The sequence below is a fragment of the Gavia stellata genome, chromosome 1, assembly GCF_030936135.1.
Source record: "Gavia stellata isolate bGavSte3 chromosome 1, bGavSte3.hap2, whole genome shotgun sequence".
NCBI lineage: Eukaryota > Metazoa > Chordata > Aves > Gaviiformes > Gaviidae > Gavia > Gavia stellata.
In genome coordinates, this window is record NC_082594.1 from 41,754,889 (window position 1) to 41,775,211 (window position 20,323).

General features: G+C 35.5%; 1 protein-coding gene across 4 annotated transcripts in view; it reads right to left on the reverse strand.

The window, feature by feature from the left end:
* PCDH9 (protocadherin 9) overlaps window positions 1-20,323 on the reverse strand; it is a 679,091-nt gene that overhangs the window by 410,430 nt on the left and 248,338 nt on the right. Inside the window, exon 3 of one of the 4 annotated variants that reach the window (XM_059821043.1) lies at window positions 4,259-4,280. The exons of the other annotated variants lie outside the window; for them this stretch is intronic. Coding sequence (XP_059677026.1) covers window positions 4,259-4,280 — 22 coding nt within the window. The remainder of the gene's footprint in view (window positions 1-4,258; window positions 4,281-20,323) is intronic. 4 annotated transcript variants of the gene reach the window in all.

A 20,323-nucleotide genomic window follows, 5' to 3' on the forward strand; every position in this document is an offset into this window, starting at 1 on the left:
TTGTTCTACAGGACTGGGTAACTGATCTCATTAAAAGCCACAGGAACAATCAACTTTCTGAATTTTTTCCTGATATGTATCTGCTGCCCTCTGATAACACATCCCTTGTTGGTAACTTTAACACAAATCTTTTGAAGCAGTAAAGACTGCTTTCTCCTGTCATTTTCTAGGACCTTATAGTGAATGTCATTCACTCCTCCTTAAAGTCGATTATATTTCTCTAAATTATTTCAACTCCCAACAAAGTAATGCTTTTTTTTTCTTCTGATTTGCAATTCTGGCACTCTAAAACATCAGACATAAACCAGATTATGGCTGCTACAAGGGAGATCTGGGCATTTTACCAGTAAATCTGACTAGCTTCAATATCATTAGAAGGATGATGACACTTTACTGCCCGCTTCCCCAAACACATGCCACCTCCTTTCATTTAGCCTTTGGTTTACTAGTACTGTTACTGAGCTTAATGAACCAAAATACCTTTTCCTGCATAGGAAAGTGTAGCCTGTCATTAGAAAAAATTCAGTCTCAAAATTTGTTTAAAATAGACCTCTTTTTCCCAGAACAAGAAAGAAAGTTGGAATGGGAATAGTTTTCTAAACTCTGGTAATGAGATTAGAAATTCAGTTTTATGGCCTGCATGGATTTGAACGCAGTGACAATTATGGAGAACAAGCATTACTGATCTCTGATGTATATTTGGCAGTCTGTATTTGAAGAAGGTGGTCACTACTTTTTTTATTGAGCTGCAAAGAGGAGGAATCTAAGTACGGAACCAGGAGCATCAGTGGTTTGGCTGGCAATTGCTGTTACTAGGGGCTTAACATGGGACGAATACAGATAGTGATGTTGATAAGGGTCAAAGCAACTAGAGAAAAATGGAATGGGTAGGAATCAGTAATGAAAATACCAGTCTGCATTCTGAAGGAGACACAAAGAGTGAATAATGTGGCAAAAGACACCCTTCTCCTAACAGACATTGTTTTCTGCTAAGACTAGACACACATTAGTGTGTACAAGAAAATGCACCTATTCTCCCATAGTGCACTAAATACATAGATACATGATAGATACATAGATTGCTGACTCCAACTGCTCTATTAAAAAAGTAAAAATATATAATGTATGTAAAAATAATTTTAAAAAATCTGCTGAAAGTGTATCTACAGCCAGATCATAAGTTGCTGCCCTTATTAATGTATCAAACATTTATGATTAATAATAACCTTCTCATGACTGAGTTAACATGCTGCAGATTTCAGCATGAATCAAGTCAATCCAGGTTAAGTGATTCACTCTGCTGATTATTTTCCCTCAACGTGAATTTGATGAGATATGTTGCCTCTGGAATCTGTTATCAATAACTGCTACAACCTCCAGCCACAGTTGAGGGCTCAGAGCCGTAAAGTACTGCAGTACTGCACAAAAGAGTACTGTAAACACTGCAGTGAGGTTTACTGAAGAAGTCTTGATTACCATGACAGTAAACTCCTCTAACCACAGCCAGTACAGCAAAAGGTAGTTACAGAATTTATCGAGTCTTGTTCAAACCAAATATATATATACCCTCACTCTTTATTTTTATTTTTCTTCATCACCCAGAAGAACATAATTTTTTGGTTTATCACAAACCTTCTGTCTGTTCTGTCCTCGAAGTCATTTGTCACACTCCTCAAGGTCACAAGGGAGTCTCAGTGGGAAAGCATGTGTGTTGATTGATTGGTACTCTGATGCCTATGTCTACCAGGGCTGCTAAACGAGCTTCTCTCCCCTCTCCCCATACTCTCTTGCCTCCAAGCAATGATGTGATTGAAGCGGGGAAGGGGGTGGAAGGAAGAGGGGGGCACACTGTAAAGGAAAAAAAAATAATCTCTCCTGTGAATCTAGTTAAAAAGGTTTATAAAGCAGTATTATCCCTGGTGATCGAACTATCTTGTATCAAAAAGGATATATTCTTCCTAGAAAAAATAAGATACATAAGTTTGAGAGGAGTGAGAGAACAAAAGGGACAGAGAGACAGAGAGACACAGCGCACAAGAGCAAGCAAGAAAATGAGAGTGCAAGAGCATGAGTGAGAAAGGGAGCGAGCGCAAGAGAAACAGTGCACGCAACAGAAAGTGAGAGAGCGAGAGTGCGCATGAGAGAGCACATGCGAGAGGGCAAGAGAAAGAGAAAGCAAGTAAGCAAGAAAGTCAGTGTGCAAGAATGAACAAGCAAGATGCTGAGTGAGAGCACATGCAAGAGAGAACGTGAAAGAGACAGAGCACGCTTGAGAAAGTGTGAGAGCAAGCAAGCAGGCATGTGAGAAAGACAGTGTATAACATTGCGTGCAACAGGTGTGACAGGAATAGTGCAGAGGAACATGTGAAAGAAAGTGAGACTGAGAGCAAGGAAGAGCACAGGGAAGACAAAGGAAAATAAACGAGGAGAAACCAAACACGGAAAATCCCTTTCTGAAAAAAAGACACATAAACTTCCCTTTATGACTTATTACTAACAACAATATTTAGGAAAAAAAAAGCATTTTAATGCTTCTGGTAGCTGCATTCCTAATATATATCTATTGACCACATTGAAAATACATACACTTTTGATTTTGAAATGGACACTGACTATATCTGATACATTAGATGAAAAGCTGTACTTCTCTGAACAACTCCTTCCTGTTCATCTCTTAGAAATTCATAAACACATAGACATGCCATCAAACAGATTGTATCTGCAGCATCCAGAGGCACCATTTTAATTTCAGAGAGAAAAGAACTCTGAAAGATTATGACTGCAGTAGGCATCAGTGCCTCATGGATTATCATAATATCTTCAATCAAAAGATCCCAGATTAAAACAAAACTCAGTACCATAAAAATTCTAAATAAAAAATTAGATTTCTTACTGATGTATTTGTTCTTCATAAGTATGTCTAATAGCCAATATCTAGAGGGGGGTTCTGCTCCTGCCCTTCAGTCACATCAGCAGTAAAGAAACAGCAGATATTGGTGGTGAAAACAGAATGAAAGAAACTGTCATTCTCCTTTCACCTCACTGATTTGTCACTTATACAGCATAACAAGCTTAAAAATTCCCACTCTCCTCTCTTTGCCACCCAGCTCATACTCTCATGCAGCAGGATTATTAAACACAGTAACCCTTAAAGTCCTTTCTAAGTCATCTCTTCATGACTGGCAGGTTGTGTCCATCTTCTGGGCACAACTCTGCCTAATTCTTGAGGCTAGCTAGTCCACTTTTAGTGAAATACACAAGTAATGTAAAGTTACAAAAAATCCCTTGTATGAAAATACCAATTTGCAATGGCAAACTCACACAATTCAGAACACAGGAATAGTAGTAGTATGATAGTACATGCAAACCTCTAAATCTTTCTTACTACTAAAGCTGGAAAATACATAAAAGTAAGCATTTTCCAAATCTTGAGTTGCATAATGAACACTTAAATCAGTTATGAAGAGCTATTGATATAAGATTTACTATTAAAATTATTAAGATGAGTGATCAGTTACACAGAACATAAGCCAGAACCGAAACACCCATAAACACTAACCTTGTACATTTTTTAAAAGTATTGGCAGGACAAATACAAACAACTACTCATTTGTAAACGGTATGCTGAATTCTTTAAAAATTAAAAAACATAATAAAAAGGTCAGAAATAATGGACAAACCATTTAGAGTGAACACTTAAACTTTTTTTTTTTTTTTTAACTGAGCAAAATCACTTTCACTAAAATTTATTTCACATTTCTTGTTAGACTTGTATAAAATCTGAAAGATAAACCTCAGGTTATGTGGGCATATCAAATACTCATGAAGAATATCTAAAGTTTTCAGTACAATAATTGGGATTACCTCACAAGTCAGGAGTGAAAATAAACAAAATGTCACCATAAGGCATTGCATGTTTCTGTAAGTGTGGCACAGGATACATTATAGACACACAAATAAAAATTACAGGAGCAGTCCCACTGTAAAGTAGAGCAAAGATCTGTATTTTTTTGATTGAGAAAGTCCCTGAAGTTCATCTTTTCTGAGTGTTTTGGTTTGGCTTTTTATATACATATAAATAAGGAAAATCATCTTTGATATATATTCTAAGTCTATATGTTATTTATTTGGGGCAACTCAAGATGATTTCTTCAGTGCAGGATAAGAGGTAATAGCAAGCATGACAGTAAATGTAAAAACAAAGAATTGGTGATGTGTATAAGCATATATGTGGTTTCTTTACTATAACAATAGAAACATTTGCTTTGGGACATTTTTGGCTACTGACTCTAGCATAGTGTTAGCTATTTTGTCTATATGTCAGTAGAGAAAAGAGAAGTTGCATAGGGTAAAACCCATAGGTAATCAGCAATAAAAAGAGAAAACCTTAAAGAATTAGTTTGCAGGAACATCCCGAATCTCAATGCTATCACAAATTAATCCACTCAGTTGTAAAATTATACTGGAAGATTTTTACAAGGAACTTTTCCTAGGCAATCTAGCACTCCTTACTTTTGCCTAGGACAGATATATTGCAAGTAAAATATTTGTCTTAATCTTTCTGCTTCTAGAAAACACAGAGAAAGATCAATTAATGTTGTAATAACTTTTTTTTTTTTTATATTCAGCATTAAAAAGTGTTTAGTCTGAGATCTGGAGAAAGGAATGTTGCTGTCATCCTTATTTCACTTATTTAATCTAAACTGGTTTTTTACCTTCTAAATGCGATCAACTTTCTGAAAAATCGAAGACCCACTTTAATCTTAAAAATTATTTGTAGAGTTTGCATTCTATTGCCCTTCTGAAGTCATATTATAAAATGATTGGTAAGTTTAAAACTGATAGTTTATCATCACAAAAGGTCCAAAGTCTGGTATCACTCTCTCCTTTAAAAAGCAAACCACTAGAAAATAAAAATTAATGCGAACTAACAAAAATACACCAGTGAAAATGTCACTGTTTCAGACGAATGTTCTACATCCTCAACTCCACACCTTTAGTTCTATACCGTCTAGTTAACATTCAGCTGTTAGACAACTGTCTTCAGAAGTGTCAATAGCGTACACATTACAAGCTTGAATAAGAAATTTATAACAAGTGTCTTTTACTACTTAGAGTTTCTGCATCAGCAAAGGTATTTGCTTTGAAAAGCAGCAGGAGCATTTTCTTAAACTCTCTCGATCCCCACCCATAATCACTCAGAGCAAGTTGCAAGCACTTTTTCTTTTTCTTTTTTTTTTTTTTTAAACTCCTTCCCTCAGCCTGTCTCCAAAGCCATCAGATCTATGGCACCTCAATAAATTATTCAGGCCTGTGCTGCTCCGTGTCTTTCTCAGTTGTGGGACTTCCTGGCACGCATCCTTATTAATATCCACGGACATGCGTACAACCTATAGAAAATCACAAACGTTTGCATGTTAAATCCCTCAGCCTGCATTAATGACAAGAGCATACAGCTCCAGTTGCCTTACAGAGCCATCGTGGGGCAGTCCTGTTCCCTTCCTCTCACTCCTCTTGTTTCATGCCTAACCTATCTTCCCATTTTATAAATTTTGATTCCCATCTTCTCCATCTAGTTGTTTATTATAGCTCAGGACAGCTTCAATGCAAGATACCAGAGCTGTCACTTGTTCTAAATCCTCCTCCTCTGCCTCCCACCCTCCCCCTCCGTGCTCAAAAATGCTCAATTCGCTCCACGAAGAGCTGCATCACAGCTGTCAGGGCGAACGGCAAAGATGTCCTTTTCCAATAAGACTGTGCCTGTGGCACACAGAGTTCCTTCGAACAGCTAATTAGCAGGAGATAGGCCACGGCAAGGTTTGGTGCTGTCCGTCAAGTCTGCTGCCAATGTCAACACCGTCAGCTGAGCTGTCACGTTTGGTTCCTCATTTAAAGGGACTGGCAAAGCCTTTTTTTATGGCTAAGGACAGATGGTGGAGTATGGGTAGTAGAGAGAAAGTGGAGGGTCAGGCTCTGACAGTGTTCAATAAGAAGCATTTCGTACCTACTAAAGCCCTTTCTATGCATATCTTTTGTCTCTTCCAGTTAGCTCCTCCACTAACAACTCACAACTATGACAGCAAAACAAGACACAAAATGCAAAGGCAGGATAGGTTAATTTTTTTTATAGAAATTGAGGCTAATACACCTGTAACTGGCATTGTATTTGTGACCACAGCATTTGGAAACTATCCTCTGAAAGTATTCATCTCCCCAAAAAATCTTATTTCTAATAAATAACAACGAAGACCACACAATTTCTTGTGATTTTTTTTTTTCCTTCCACAGCAAAGCTTACTATGTATACATTGAGCATTACAAGTACATGTAATTAGCTGAAGCCAAACTCCAGTCAAAATGACAACCTTTGGACTGCAGGGGCATTTTTTCAAGAAGATGAAAATGTAGAGAGGACCAAGAATGGAAAGTAAATCTCTGATCCAGTCACTATAGAGCAAAAGGTTCTGGGGTGCCCGTGGGGAGCTGCCATATTTAATTTCAATGTTTTTTAGACATCTGAGCTGTCATAGCTAAGGCACAATATTTAGCTATGGCCGTTAGTGTGGGCACGGTGCTGTCGCATCAGGAAGATGCAATCTGAGCACAGTCATTATGACAAAATTTAAAATATATTGCAGTTTAGAACTGTAAAATAATTTAAGTTGGAAGGGAACTCAGGAAATCATCTAGTCTAACAGCTTAAAGCAGAGGCTAACTTCAGAGCAAGACCAGGTTGCTCAGGGCTTTGTCTAGTCAAGTTTTGGGAATCTCCAAGGATAAAGATTCTCCATTGCCAGTTTTAGCTTCATGCAGCTGAGTACAAAATGGCTCTTCTCTTAAATCTCACCTGGGAAAAGACTATGCCTGTGGCATGCAGAGTTCTTTCAAACTCTCACTACCTGTGAAGTCTTTGTACTTCAAAAAACACAGGCGTGGCTGTTGCCCAAGTTCATGTAAGAAAGGGACATCTTTATCACAGACTACTGAAAAATATCATAGGGTATTTTATCTATCGAAAAAAAATAAAAATCCAGAATATCAAAAGGACCAAGCTCCTTCTTCAGTAGAGCATATAACCCGCTCCAAAAAGGTTTTCTTATTGCAGTCATTTTTTTAAAACTCTTTTCCCCCATCTGTTTTGCAACTGCATTTTTATTTCAGAGTACATACCTGAAAGAGGCAAATCTCAGGTTTAGAATTAGTAGCTATGGAACCCAATTGTTGTGATGAATAACCTTCCAACTTATTTCTCTCCTTTGTTTTTATTACTCACTTTTCATTTGATACTGTTACATGAAGGAACAGATATTACCTTTATTTTCACTTCATTGATTTGCCCATCATAGTTTAAAATTAGCTCCTTAAGTGCCAATAACCAATGTATGTCACAAGCACACAATTTTTAGCAAAGAAAAATTGGACTGGATTGAACAGGAAAAAAATCATAATAGAACTATTAGAAAAAAATATTTTTTATATTAAAAAATATGGATGTAGCAGTACTACCAATTCAAATGAGTTTATTTCCATGTGGCTGTAGTTGATCACTGACAAAATTAACCTGAGCTTACAGAATATTTTGTGTGATGCCATGCTGAAATTTAAAAAAAAAAAAAAAAACAAAAAAAAACCCAGTAGGCTAAATTCCCCCATCTCCTAGAAATATTTTTCCTTTGTTTGGGTCTTCTACTTTAATCAGTCAACTTGGTGTCTTCAGTAACCCTGTTTCGGAGTGGTGGGATTTTTTATTTATTTTAAATTAGAAGAAATAGCTACTTGAATAGAAGCAATTAAGTTTTACGCTTCTTATTACTGAGAGGTAATTGGAATGTGGTTATCATCCAGTTTCACAAAGGTACAGGCATATACTAATTTCCTCAAAATCTGAGTTACATTTCCAGGTAAAATATGGGAAAAATATTTCTTTATTTCCATCAAAATGTTACTCTTGATTTTCATTTAAACTTTTTTTAACCTCCTTATTTTCAAACATCTCTCCCAGACATCTGCACTCAGGAATTTCATGCCTGCCCTTTCTGTCAAATTTATGAAAAGGTAAAGCTTGAAATTTGCACTCATTAAAATCTCTTTCCATCAATCCTTCAAACTTTGAGAACTTTGATTTCCATCTGACATTGATTTTTGGATTTCATCCCTATAAGGAAGCAGTCTTATCAGAGACACTCATACACCGCACACCGGATGACGGTAAAACTACTTCAGCTGAAGCATCAAAGACAGTGACAGGGAACAGCTACTTGCATTGAAACACAGCCTAATGTGACTTCCAGTGGGATTTTAATTAAGATCACAACATTTGGGAAAAGTGGAGTATTTTACCTAATGTTATTTTTTACACTTTGAGTTCAAAATCTTTGCCTAAAACGACAGTACAAAATTATTCTATATTTTGTCTTCTATTTCAAAACAGTTATCAAATAGCCTAATTTAAAAGCTTTGTTAAAATCCTTACTATATGATCAGTTATATATACTGCTCAGTTGTTACTTCATAAAGTACCTCAGAAAAGAAATTAAGTGCATGCATTTTACCTCTCAGATGAAAAGTAACAATTCAAAACTACAGAAATAGCAAAGAAACAACAGCTACTTTACTTCAGCTGTCAGCTGAATTCAGTGAAATTTAAAATAAGATTTGGTATGTCTAAATGCACAGAAAAACCCAAAAAGAAGTATTTTTCCACATATAACTCCAGAATGGAAGTCCATCAAGATCCACAGAATACAAAGATAAAATACAGCACCTGATCCAGCAGGTACTTAAACAACAGATTACAAAGGTTAAAAACAAACAGAGAAACCAAAAACCCCACACAAACAAAAATAAGTGGTACATACACAATATGTTTGACTTGATCTTCTAGTTTTTTATTTTTTTATTATTGAAGGCCACATAATAGACTAGGTCAGCTCTTGGCCAGAGTGCAGTACGACCATCCTTATGTATGCTAATTGATTAATCCAAAGAGATGGATATTGAGATTAAATAAATTCTTTTAGTTAACATAAATTTTGACTCATTCATTTCTACCTTCAGTGAAAAAACATTGTTGTGATGGGAAGTAGTAAATCATTTACTCATATTTCTGAAGTTCCCTTTTTAAATTCAGCAGAATAAGGTAGCAGCTATGGAATAAGCACCACAACTGTGCATTTGAAACATCTGAAAATACAGATTGTTGTGGCAACTGCCAGAGGACACAGGCTGAACCAAGAGACAATTACTAAAAAATGAAAAAATGCTATTGTTTTGAGAAAAAGAGAAGAGGAGTGAAAAAGGATAAATATATAATGTCCTCTGTAAAGGGAACAGGGGAAGAAGGAGAAGCTTTAGAAACATCCATTAAACTAAAAAAGTATCCCACTTGAAGGGTGTGAGGGGAGTAGAATAGTATTTTTTCCCCCCATTTTCCAGCCAGTTCTACGCTGCACTCAATTTCCATTTGTTCCCAGATGTAGACTGAACTACATTAATTTTCCACCTGCTTTCGTATACCATTAAGCTTCCTGAAAATAAGCATTATTTTATAAATCTGCAAGGACTTCTATTTTTGAATACTTGTGATTCACCCAGTTACTACTACAGTGATGTGACCCCTAATTAAAAGTGTATTCTTAGATAAAGAAAAGACAACCTGACATTACAAAAAGATTTAACACTTCTGGAGTTCACAGCACGAACCCTTTTGATGTTGGATTTTTAATTTTATGATCTCCACACTTTGACTCACCTGATTATGCCCCGTTATGACAAACGTTTACATATGTGCTTAACCTTTCATAGAGCTCCCTTTCTGTTTGTAATGATCTGGTTTCAGTTCTTCTGAATAGTGTCTCCTATTTCTTCCAGTCATAAGGAATTGATTTAGCCACCTTCAACCACAGAAGAAATCCTCCTTTCAGAAAGATTCACTGTCTGTGTTGAGACTGAGTAAAATTTGTGTTGGTCTCATGGAAAACTATATGTGCAGCTACTGAGGTCCCATCCTTTGACAGAAATGAGATATGGCAAAACGTTCACCCCAAGCTGGAAGTATCCCACGTATATCAGTTTAGACACAGTCATTTACTTCAATGGCGATACTGATAGAGGGTGATTTTCTTTTTTTTTTTTTTTTCAGAGAAAATCTCTAAGTCATGTTTCTGAATTGCAATTCAGGGAGATGGAATTCAAAAGGAATTCTTAACTCAGACTGGTGATAATTAATCATGATCAGTGGACTCCTTATTTATCTGGTTGAGATAAATAAAATTAAAGTTTGTTTTTATTCCAAAATTAATTTTGTTAAATGTTTTTACAAAACATAAGATCAATTAAATCCTTTATTTAAAAAATGAAAAAGAAAACTCTTCATGGAAGTAGTTTTTTTAAAATAAGACAACAATAATAACCATTCACACTTTATTCTGAGGTGTGGTGTTTAATGATACATACCCAACTGCAAAGTAATGAGAATCTCAATATTAAAAAAACTGAAATGTTTAATCTGTAATTATTATTGCCTAGATACCATACCAGCAAAAGGCAAATATCCTGTAACAGTTTTATTTCTCAAGAAAAGATCAAAAAGTATATTAAATAGAAGACTTCTATAACTTTGCGTTGGAAAGAAAATGAAAAAGGAAATACATATTTTTACCACTCATTATTACAAAACCTTACATTCTATTACAGATAGGACAGATCCCCATTTTTTATCCTTTATTCACTATACAAACAAGTACGTAAGAAAGAGAAGCAAACACTGTCATCAATTAAAATAGGATCTCTGTATAGATATCCATGAATGGCAAGGCAGAAAACTCAGTTTGAAAGTTCCTAATTCACACTTTAATATATTACACTGTGTTCGTATGCTGTTCCACACTGGTTTTTATTTGAGCATGCAGTAAAGCTGTTGCCAAACAGGGTTTGCTGAGAAGAACATTTAATAATGCAATAAAAAAGGCAGATAAGAGAACTGCACTAATGTCTGACTGCACTAAGGTGATAAAATGCAAGAAAAGACTGAGTTTTGAGGGGCAGAGAAATTTTATCAAATTTTCAGAGAAAGTGAGTATGCCTCATAATCTGTATTTCATAGAATGCACTTCAGGTTTGTAAGTACAGAGAAACAGAGATTTTAATTTTTCTTGAAGTTGTAAACCTCCAAGCATTTAACACAGTCACTTATAGTAATCAAACACAAAACACACACAAAAAGAAACCCCTTTGTGTTTCTTATCAATTATCAATATTTTATTTTCACTTCCTAAATTTTTCCCTTCCTGTCCTAGACAAATGTACCTTCAGATACACAAAGGGGTCTGAAGGGATAGAGGAATCCAGAGAAATACAGATCATATTCTTAAAAACACAACTGGGTGAGCCAAAGAAACATTCAACTACATCCTTCCTGTTTTGTTTGTTCCAGGGAAAAAACCCTCAAAAAACCCAGAACAAAACAAAACAAAACCAGACCAAACCCAACACTGAAATAGAAATCTATACTTTCCTTACTAGAAGTTTAAAACACATTTCTCTTCCAAATTTAACAATTTATGTTCCCACTGTTTCTGAGCATATGCCTACACCACAGTCCCAGGTGCAACTGCAATTAGACCCCAAATATAATCTAAGCAGCTTGGGAAATGATGGTAGTGGAATGAGCTGAGGACAATCCAGCTGCTAGACCAGTCCACCCAAGCTCCCAAAGGATGAGGGGTAAGAATATTTCAGCCCACACTGAACACAACATTGCCATAGCTAAATTAGTATCTACTTGATATCTACTTGATCAGGCATGTATATATATGTTGCAATCATATTGTTGGACTGTAACCTGAGGTATCCCTAGGGGTGTTTGGGCTGTTTTTTTATTCTTCCTCCAACATGGGGGGTGAAAGAAAAAAAGACTAGTCTATCTCCAATTTGTGCCCCTCATACTCATATAACTGCAATGATAACAGAGAAGCCCAATCCCCAAATTTATACTTTAGGAGCTTATCCACTCAGACCAGACTAAAGCAATAAATTTTTCATCCCATTCCTTTGCTGCCACTGCTGACTTCACCATGAAGATCTGTATAGTCTGTGTAGTGCCCAGTTAAGAATTCCTAGACAACCCTAGTCCCAGAGATAAACTATTTTTGGACATGTATATGTAGATGAACTCTAGCAGCTCAAGTTAGTCCAGGGGAGTCAGAAGACATATTCCAACTTTCAGGTTTGTGCTGGAATTTTACATCTCTAGGTTTCCAGCCTTTCATGTTTGAATGTCTTTTGTGGACCAAAAGAGCTGCAATAAAAGAAAAAAATGAAAAAACCTTTTGTGGTAAGACATGGTTATGAGCATAAAAAACTGAACATGCCGTATGATAAACTAAGGCTAAACTACTCAATTAAATTAAAGGAAGTGAAAAAAAAAGAGAAATTAAATCCATCCATATCTAGGTACCTTCTGAAATTCCATACCTGCTGAGATAGTTTCTCTTCACAGTTGGACAATGGTGTTTTACACTGAAACTATTCCCATGCTAAATTTGAGGCATAGAGGTTTGTCACAACAATTTTAAATTTGAGGAAATAATAGATAAGAATGGTCTGGCTTTGTCACCTTCATAGATTAAGTAACCCAGTCAATAAGTAGTTTCACTCATAAGAAAAAAAGATAAGTGGAGATACCTCCATCTTGTGTTAAATAAGTAAGCTCTGACTAACAGTTGGGAAGCACTTAGAATTCAAGGACAAGTCTTTAATCAAATGAGATGAGAACACCAAAAAAGAGGTAATCACAGTATTTTAGGAGATGACCGAGTTTGATACTACTAGCAAATCTGCTAATGTTGGTAGGTCTTATGAAAGACTTATGTTGCACATGCCAATAAACTGCATTCTGTAAGTAAACATTTCAAATTATTGCCTAAATCAAGACTATCCCATCCCTCCAATGACAGGTACCGTGAGCCCAATGTGCCTGTGATGCATTGTTGATCATATAATGTGGAGCTGACCTGGGCATGCTCAGTGGTCATTTACCGGAGAATTCTGGAAATCAGATTACTGAGCTAAATAGAAAAACAAAAACCAAAATCCAAAACCTGAATAAAATAGAAATAAAACAGAAAAGCAGTAAGCTACCTCTGCAAGAAATTTCCAACTACGGAATCTGATAAGCGTTGCCAAGTTTAATCAGTACTTTGAACTGCTTGACTGAAATGCAGTATTTCTGCAGCATATTTTTGGGACCATTTTACCTCCTGGCATTAATGTAAAATATTTTCCCCTTGTTTAGTTTTATATAACCATTATTAATAAATTAATAGTGTATAGAAGACATCATAAAAAAAACCACAGAAAACCCACAAAAACCAGATGGTTGAAAATGGCAACAAACTTAATGAGGAAACAGCAACATAAAAGAGAACCCTCCAAGTGATCAAGGAGAAAGTCAGTGACACAAACATGAAGATTCCCTAGAAACATCCCTCATAATGTCTTTTTCCAGTCTTCTGCAAACGAGAAATTATCACATAGGGATTTCATGCAGTTGTGAGAAGAATACTGTCAACTTTGCTAGGCTGAGTTGAACTGAATTTGACTGCCAAATGATTGTGAAAAACTAGTCAGCTACTCAGAGCTCAAAGTGATTACCAATAATGAGCTTCACTGCAGAAAAAATAACATCAAGTGCTCCAGACATCAGAAATCACTGAAAATATCTGTAAGTCAGAAAGTCCTATAATTTCACATGGGAAAGCAGAATTGTTCATAAAAACTCAACTCCAGACTATGGATCTCTGTTAGAGTTCTGCCTAGTCCTACATTACTATACGCTGACTATATACAAAGTCTTCACTGTCAGCTTTCTAGGAAAGTATGTGCCTTTAAAACAGTCCAGCTAGATTACTGTTATTTACCATGTACACTGCTGTATGTTACAATTTTTAAGCTAATACAAAATGTGACTGCCCAATTCCCAAGAGAATAAGCAAATACATAAACCCAAGCATCTCATAAAATCTGTTCCTTCCTATTTCTATATTGCAGGAAAGTCAAGGCCTTGTTCCCCATCCAAAGGCTATCAATATATCATGACCTATTTCCACCAGTTACTGACTCTTATTGAAATGGCAGTAGTCTTTAAACTCACAAATAATACGGATCTCAAAAAGATGAGAGATAATATGTAGCTGGGTCATGGGCTGTCACAACAGGCAGGACATAAGGCCAAGATGAGAGCTGCAGTTTAGACCCTACAGTGGTCCAAATTATTGGCAGACCAGAACTCAGCATACACCAACAGAAGTGTGACTCAGCATTGAAGAGAACAGAGTTAGGACTCATATCCTCCCCACTAGTTTGTGGCAAATCTATAAACAATTCATCTTCTCAGCTAACAACTGTAACAAGGACTTTGGAGACCAAAAGAAAGGACACCATAAAAATCCTTGTTCATTCAGAATGAATGAGTCCTTGCCAGACCCGGATAGAACTTCTCCTAAAATGGTATCTTGATCCCCAGTCTACCTACTTATTATTAATCTTTATGGGGCTTGCAGCATTTTTTCATGTGATAGGGGATATTTAACAATGAATACATAAGCTAAGAATACTCTATAATCATAAACACGCTCAAAAATTATTTCCCAATTTCAGTAGGGTATTGCTTTGCATTAAAGGTCACTGAATAGGACCCTTAGGTTCTACTTTCTTGTCAGCAAACAGTGTACTTTTACAGCAGTATTGTAAAACTCTAAATGTTTTCTTTTGAAATGCTGCTGCTTTTCTGTCTTGTGAGAGAGACAGAATGAATTCAGAAGCCTCAATCGTACAAGCAAGTATGCTTGCCTGTTATAACTGCTCATTTTCCTGAAGAGCATGTAATTTCTCTGAAGGATCTGCTAAATTGTAACAAACAGTATTTTTGAAAAGTCACAATAAAACATGGGGTTTTAAAATACCATTAGATAGTGCTGGGAACTTGTCAGATCCCACACAATTCATTCCCCCATCCAATGACGCACGATATTTGGCACATAATGTACTTATGCTTTTTGTTTGCAAAAGAAAGACTTTTTTTTTTTCCTCCCATGCTTCTGACCTTTATTCTTATTATCAAATACTCTTTCCAGTTTCATTGAATTATGCAAAACTACCCCTTGTGAGTAATGTCAGAAGGATTTTGTCCATCTCTTGGAATGAGATATTTGACACAGTTTATGCATTCAGCTTGTGGTTCCAAACTCTACTTAAATAAGAAAATATTAGATTCAAAATCAGTGCAAAACCAGGAAAAAATTACAGAGCTCTATGTTTTGTATCTCAGGATTAGCTATTATATCTAATCAGTAATTTAAAATAGCTTAATGCAAAGAACAGTTTCTCTAACCAAGTTGAGAGATTTCCTTGTCAGTACCGGAACTGTGCACTTGTGGGGGAAAAAGGTACTGATGGTAAGTGAAAGAAAAGTAGAATAGCTTGAATTTGATTGTACTTTATGATCCTTGTTACCACCTTTCTGCAATGGTTTATCCAACTTTGAAAGATCATTGTTATTTTAAGATCACTAATTAGTTTCCTTATAAAAAAGTCATTCAATCCAGGAAGGCATTTCTTTCATTTTAATTATGTAATGACTATTTTCAGTGATTGGCAAAAGTTCTTCCAAATGTTGTATTCAATCTGTATTCAATCAGGGACAATCTGTACTGCCTACATAGCATTACCTCATCTCACTAGCTTTTACAGCAGCTACATGTTATCTATTGAGATTTTAGGATGTAATTTCCTGTGAATGACAGAAGCTGATAACAGTCCAAGTCATGAAATTGAGAATGATATTCACTTACTTTTTAGAATATTGAAAATATATGCTCCATCAATTACACAAATAATTGAATATTTTTGTTTAAGAAGCACTTCAGTGCCACTACCCTGCTGGAAAGCAATAGCAGTGTATGCTCTTATTTAGTTGCTCCACGTACCTTTCCTACAAGATCAACATTGTTCAAAAAAGATCAATAGAACCATTATAAAATGTGTTCACTATAATTAAGGAGGCAGGAGTCTTATATTTATGCTGCAGCGTGCATTAAAATACCAACAGACGTCAGGACTGAGTTAGCACTCTCTCAGCTACACCAGTTATTCCTCACTAAACCATATTTTATTTATTTATTTGCTTCAAGTACCACCAATTTCTACTCCCTCATTAAGAACCCCATGCTCTAAATTTAAAAGCCCTGCAAGAAATGTATTTCTTCACATCCTGTGGTGAGGAAACAGAGTTTAAAGAACATGGAGTGGAGGGAATAGGTAAGGACTATACTTCAAGTTCCTTATAAAATAAAATGGGAAATTTCCTCAAAATTAAATAGACATCAAAATAGGGCTTTTTTTGTGGCAGGAGGAAGGGAATCAAACAACCATTTATGTATGTTTATATATAAATATACACACACACACATTCTATATGCGTATTTTTATACAGTTTTACACCTGAAAAGGATCTTACTACCATTAATAGCCATTTTATTCCTGCAAAGCACATATCTGACTTTTAAATTTTTGAAGGGCTGAACCCTTAAGATGGAAGACTGTGATATCCATTTTGCTTATTCAACAATTTTTGTCAGTAACAATTCTTACAAAGTTCTCAAATTATGTGTTTATCTGAAAAGGGATGTAGACTTTTATCCACTATGCCTGTTGCACACTCAGTCAAGTTTGGTTCATGTTAAATACTCTTGGAATTCATCCTAACCAATTTGAATAAGCACACAATTACTCAAAGACTAAAGTATACCACGAAAGGCTGTTGGACCATAACAGCAAATAAATAAATATAAGCAAACATGCACTGTCTTATATTGTTGCAAATATCAGAGCATAAATATAGCCCAAGAAGCAGAATATTTACAAAGCTTTAATTTCTTTTTTGTATCATATACTAGTAGTGTTAAGAATCTGCACTTATGGTCTGTAGAATATTGTCATATTCAGAATTGTTATCAATGACTTGTAAATCAGAGAAGCATTAAGTGTGCACAAGCACATCTATAAATCCTTAAGGCTCTGAGATTATTATTAGATGGAAAGCAAAAAAAAATTCTTGCAACTATGTACAACACAATGATGATTTAAGGAAGTCATCAGAAGGTCTACTGAATGTTCATCTACATGTCTATACAAGACTAACAGAAATTGCAATTCCAAGAATTGCTAGGTCTACAGAAACAAACTCAGAGTGTTGGCAGTGAGTTTCCTTTTTTTGTAGAGGCAAGTTTGTTACGTCACACTCTAGAAAGATGCTTAACACTGTGTTAAAACCAGCCTTCAAGTTTTCCTTAAAACTGGAAGGATAGTCTAAGAAAGAAGATATGCTGACAGAAATAGGATGAATCACAGAAGAATACCATACATTTTCCTTACAATTAAGCCTATCAAATTTGCAACTGTACCTGTTGTCACAAAAACTTGTTTATTCCATTATACAAAATTACTGGTGTTTTTTAAATGGTATATCACTAAAGGACATTTAAAAATAAGTAGTATATCTCTTTGGAAAAGGATTTGAAAGAATTTAGCACCAAAGTGAAGTGAAGCCAAACAACCAAATGTCAGTGAAAGTTTGTTTTTTCTTTTAGGCCTGAAGCAATTTTACCAGCAGAATCCCATCCCAAATAAATACATTTATTATCGTAAACTTGTATAATGAAATATTGCACAACTTTGTATAGTTGTATGATACTGTATTGCTCCAATGTAAAAAAGGCAATTTCCAAGAGGTGGAAGCAGGGACAAGTTACAAAAGGAGCAATTTAGAAACACTTCTAGAGCATGAAGGGCAAGTGTTAGGAGAGCAAAAGCCCACCTAAAGTTGACACCTGCAATGGACATCAGAGGCAACAAGAAGGATTTTTACTATGATGTTGATAGTGAAAGGGTGAGCAAAGAAAATGTGGGACTGTTACTGAATAGTACAGGTGTTTTAGTAAGAGCAGGCACAAGCAAGGCTAAGGTACTCAATGCTTTCTTTGCCCAAGTCTTCACCAACAAGGGCTCCCAGGCCTCTGGGAAGAGGGAGAGTGTTCACAGTGGAAAGCAACAACCAGCCATGGATGAGGATTGAGTCAGGGATGTATGTCATGTTAAGAATAATTCCCTTCCTTTAACTCTGAAACTGTGATAGTAAAACTAAATTGAGACATAAAGATATCAAATATTGATAACGGTTTTTCCACTGCATTTCCTATTCCAATTAGAATACATTTAGAACACTCAGCTCTGCGGCCTATGTTCATAATTAAACATACCTAAAAGTAGCAGAGAAAATTACTCTTAAACCAGATCTATTTTTAAGCATCTTGTTTTAAAGTGAATAAGAGAAAAAATAAACTAGTATTACTTGATAATACTTAAATTAGAACTGACTCAAGTTTAACAGTGTATTCGTTGCAAGTGTTAACAGCCATCATACCACATAAATATAAAATAAACCATTATTTCAGTGACCTGTTGCAAATAATCCAGCAAAGGTTTGCAAATAGTATATTAAATGTACAATTGCAATGGAATTGTTGGTGATTTAATTAAGAACTGAAGAACAGCACCCTTTTTGAAAGTAACCCAGCAGGTTCCTAGTAAATGATCTGTAATATATGAGCCAGAGTAGTTCAGCTAAAATCCAACAAAGCATTAAGTGTGCCAACAGAAAAAATGCAGAGAAACAAGTGATTGGAGAATGGTAAGCAAAACCTTGCACTTAGGAAAGCCAGTCCTGTATTTCAAAGTCCAACTGTAAAGATCATTCACATTCAATTACTGTCCATCTCTCCATCTTACTATATCCAAACTGGATGCAATTTCAAGTCATTCCTCACAAAGCAGAAGGAATACAGAGACACTTTGGTATGGATCACATTTTTTAGATGTTCTCTGCCTGTTTCTCAGGTTTAAATGGTTCATAACCATTATATTTGAATTTTATACCCCTGTTCTGACCAAGTTACAATGGGTATGCATTTAAAAAATTCTCATCAAAAATATAATTTGAACAATAATGGGATCTGCCTTGCTACTTCCCCACATACAGTTATTGTCTTGCCAAAAATTTGTTTCATAGAAGGAAAATGCAATGAAAGGTTTCAAATTACAACAGGATAACATGCTAGACAGGCTCCACAGATCTGCATTAGAGGCCACTATGATTTCCTCAACATTATGCTTTAAATAAATTGAGACAAGAAATGTGGCCATTTGTAACTTTACAACCAGATGAATATGAATGCCATTTTGGTCCAAAGACTGCCTTAGGAAGAATGCATCAAATATTTTCATTAACAGCTAAAGGAATTCATTCCATTTACTGCTAAGTAGACTGACTGTACTAAAGAACTGAAGCGTTGTAAGTATGGTGAACATACTATTCATATTGTACAATTTTATCAACTTACCTTTACAACGCAGAATTAACTCCTTTTACATATTTAAAATGAAATATGACCTTACTGCAGTGCTAAAAAAAACCCCAACCTCCTGTGCAGCATATTTCAACAGAAATTTATTTCTGAAACAGGTGAAGTACAACACTGTAATACTGGTACCTGATTAAAATAAGTGATTGCCTGTCTAAATATGGAAACTAGCTGTATTTTAGCTCAGAGTTCAAATTTACCTCTCGTTAAAAAAACTATAATACAATTTTAATGGAAGATACCTTTCTAAGCACCTGGCACTACCCATGCAAAAGCAAATGCTTTTCAGCAGCTGTTGTAGATGTGATTAGACATGTAAGCAAACAGTTCAAACTACAATTTTTCTTCAAATATGTTTAGAAATGTATGGGAATAGAAAGCTAACAGAAATATCATTTACTTTAGTAGATTTTAGTAATGTATTGGGGTCTTAAAATTAGGGACATTCTGAGAACACAAAAAAAACCCTGTTCATTACCTGCACAAGTACATGTGCACACCCATGCAAGAGTTCATTTTAGATTTTAGAGAACATATTCTGTATTTGGACCTTAGGACAGTGAATGTGATAAGGTCAGGATAAAGATGACATTCTGAAATAAGTTGATTCATGAACCTGGGTTATAATATAACATAACAATATAATGAACATTAAAAACATCTTTCTATACTGTCTTAAGCTTTCTTCTCTACCAACTTTGCAGAACAAACAATTACAAGCAAGCTTCAAGGGGGAAAAAGATATTAAATATGAAGACAGGAAAACATTCAGTATGACTTTAAAGCTTGGGTCTTTTTACTGAGATCACTGCTTTTCCCCTCATTTCCAATCCACAAAACAGTCT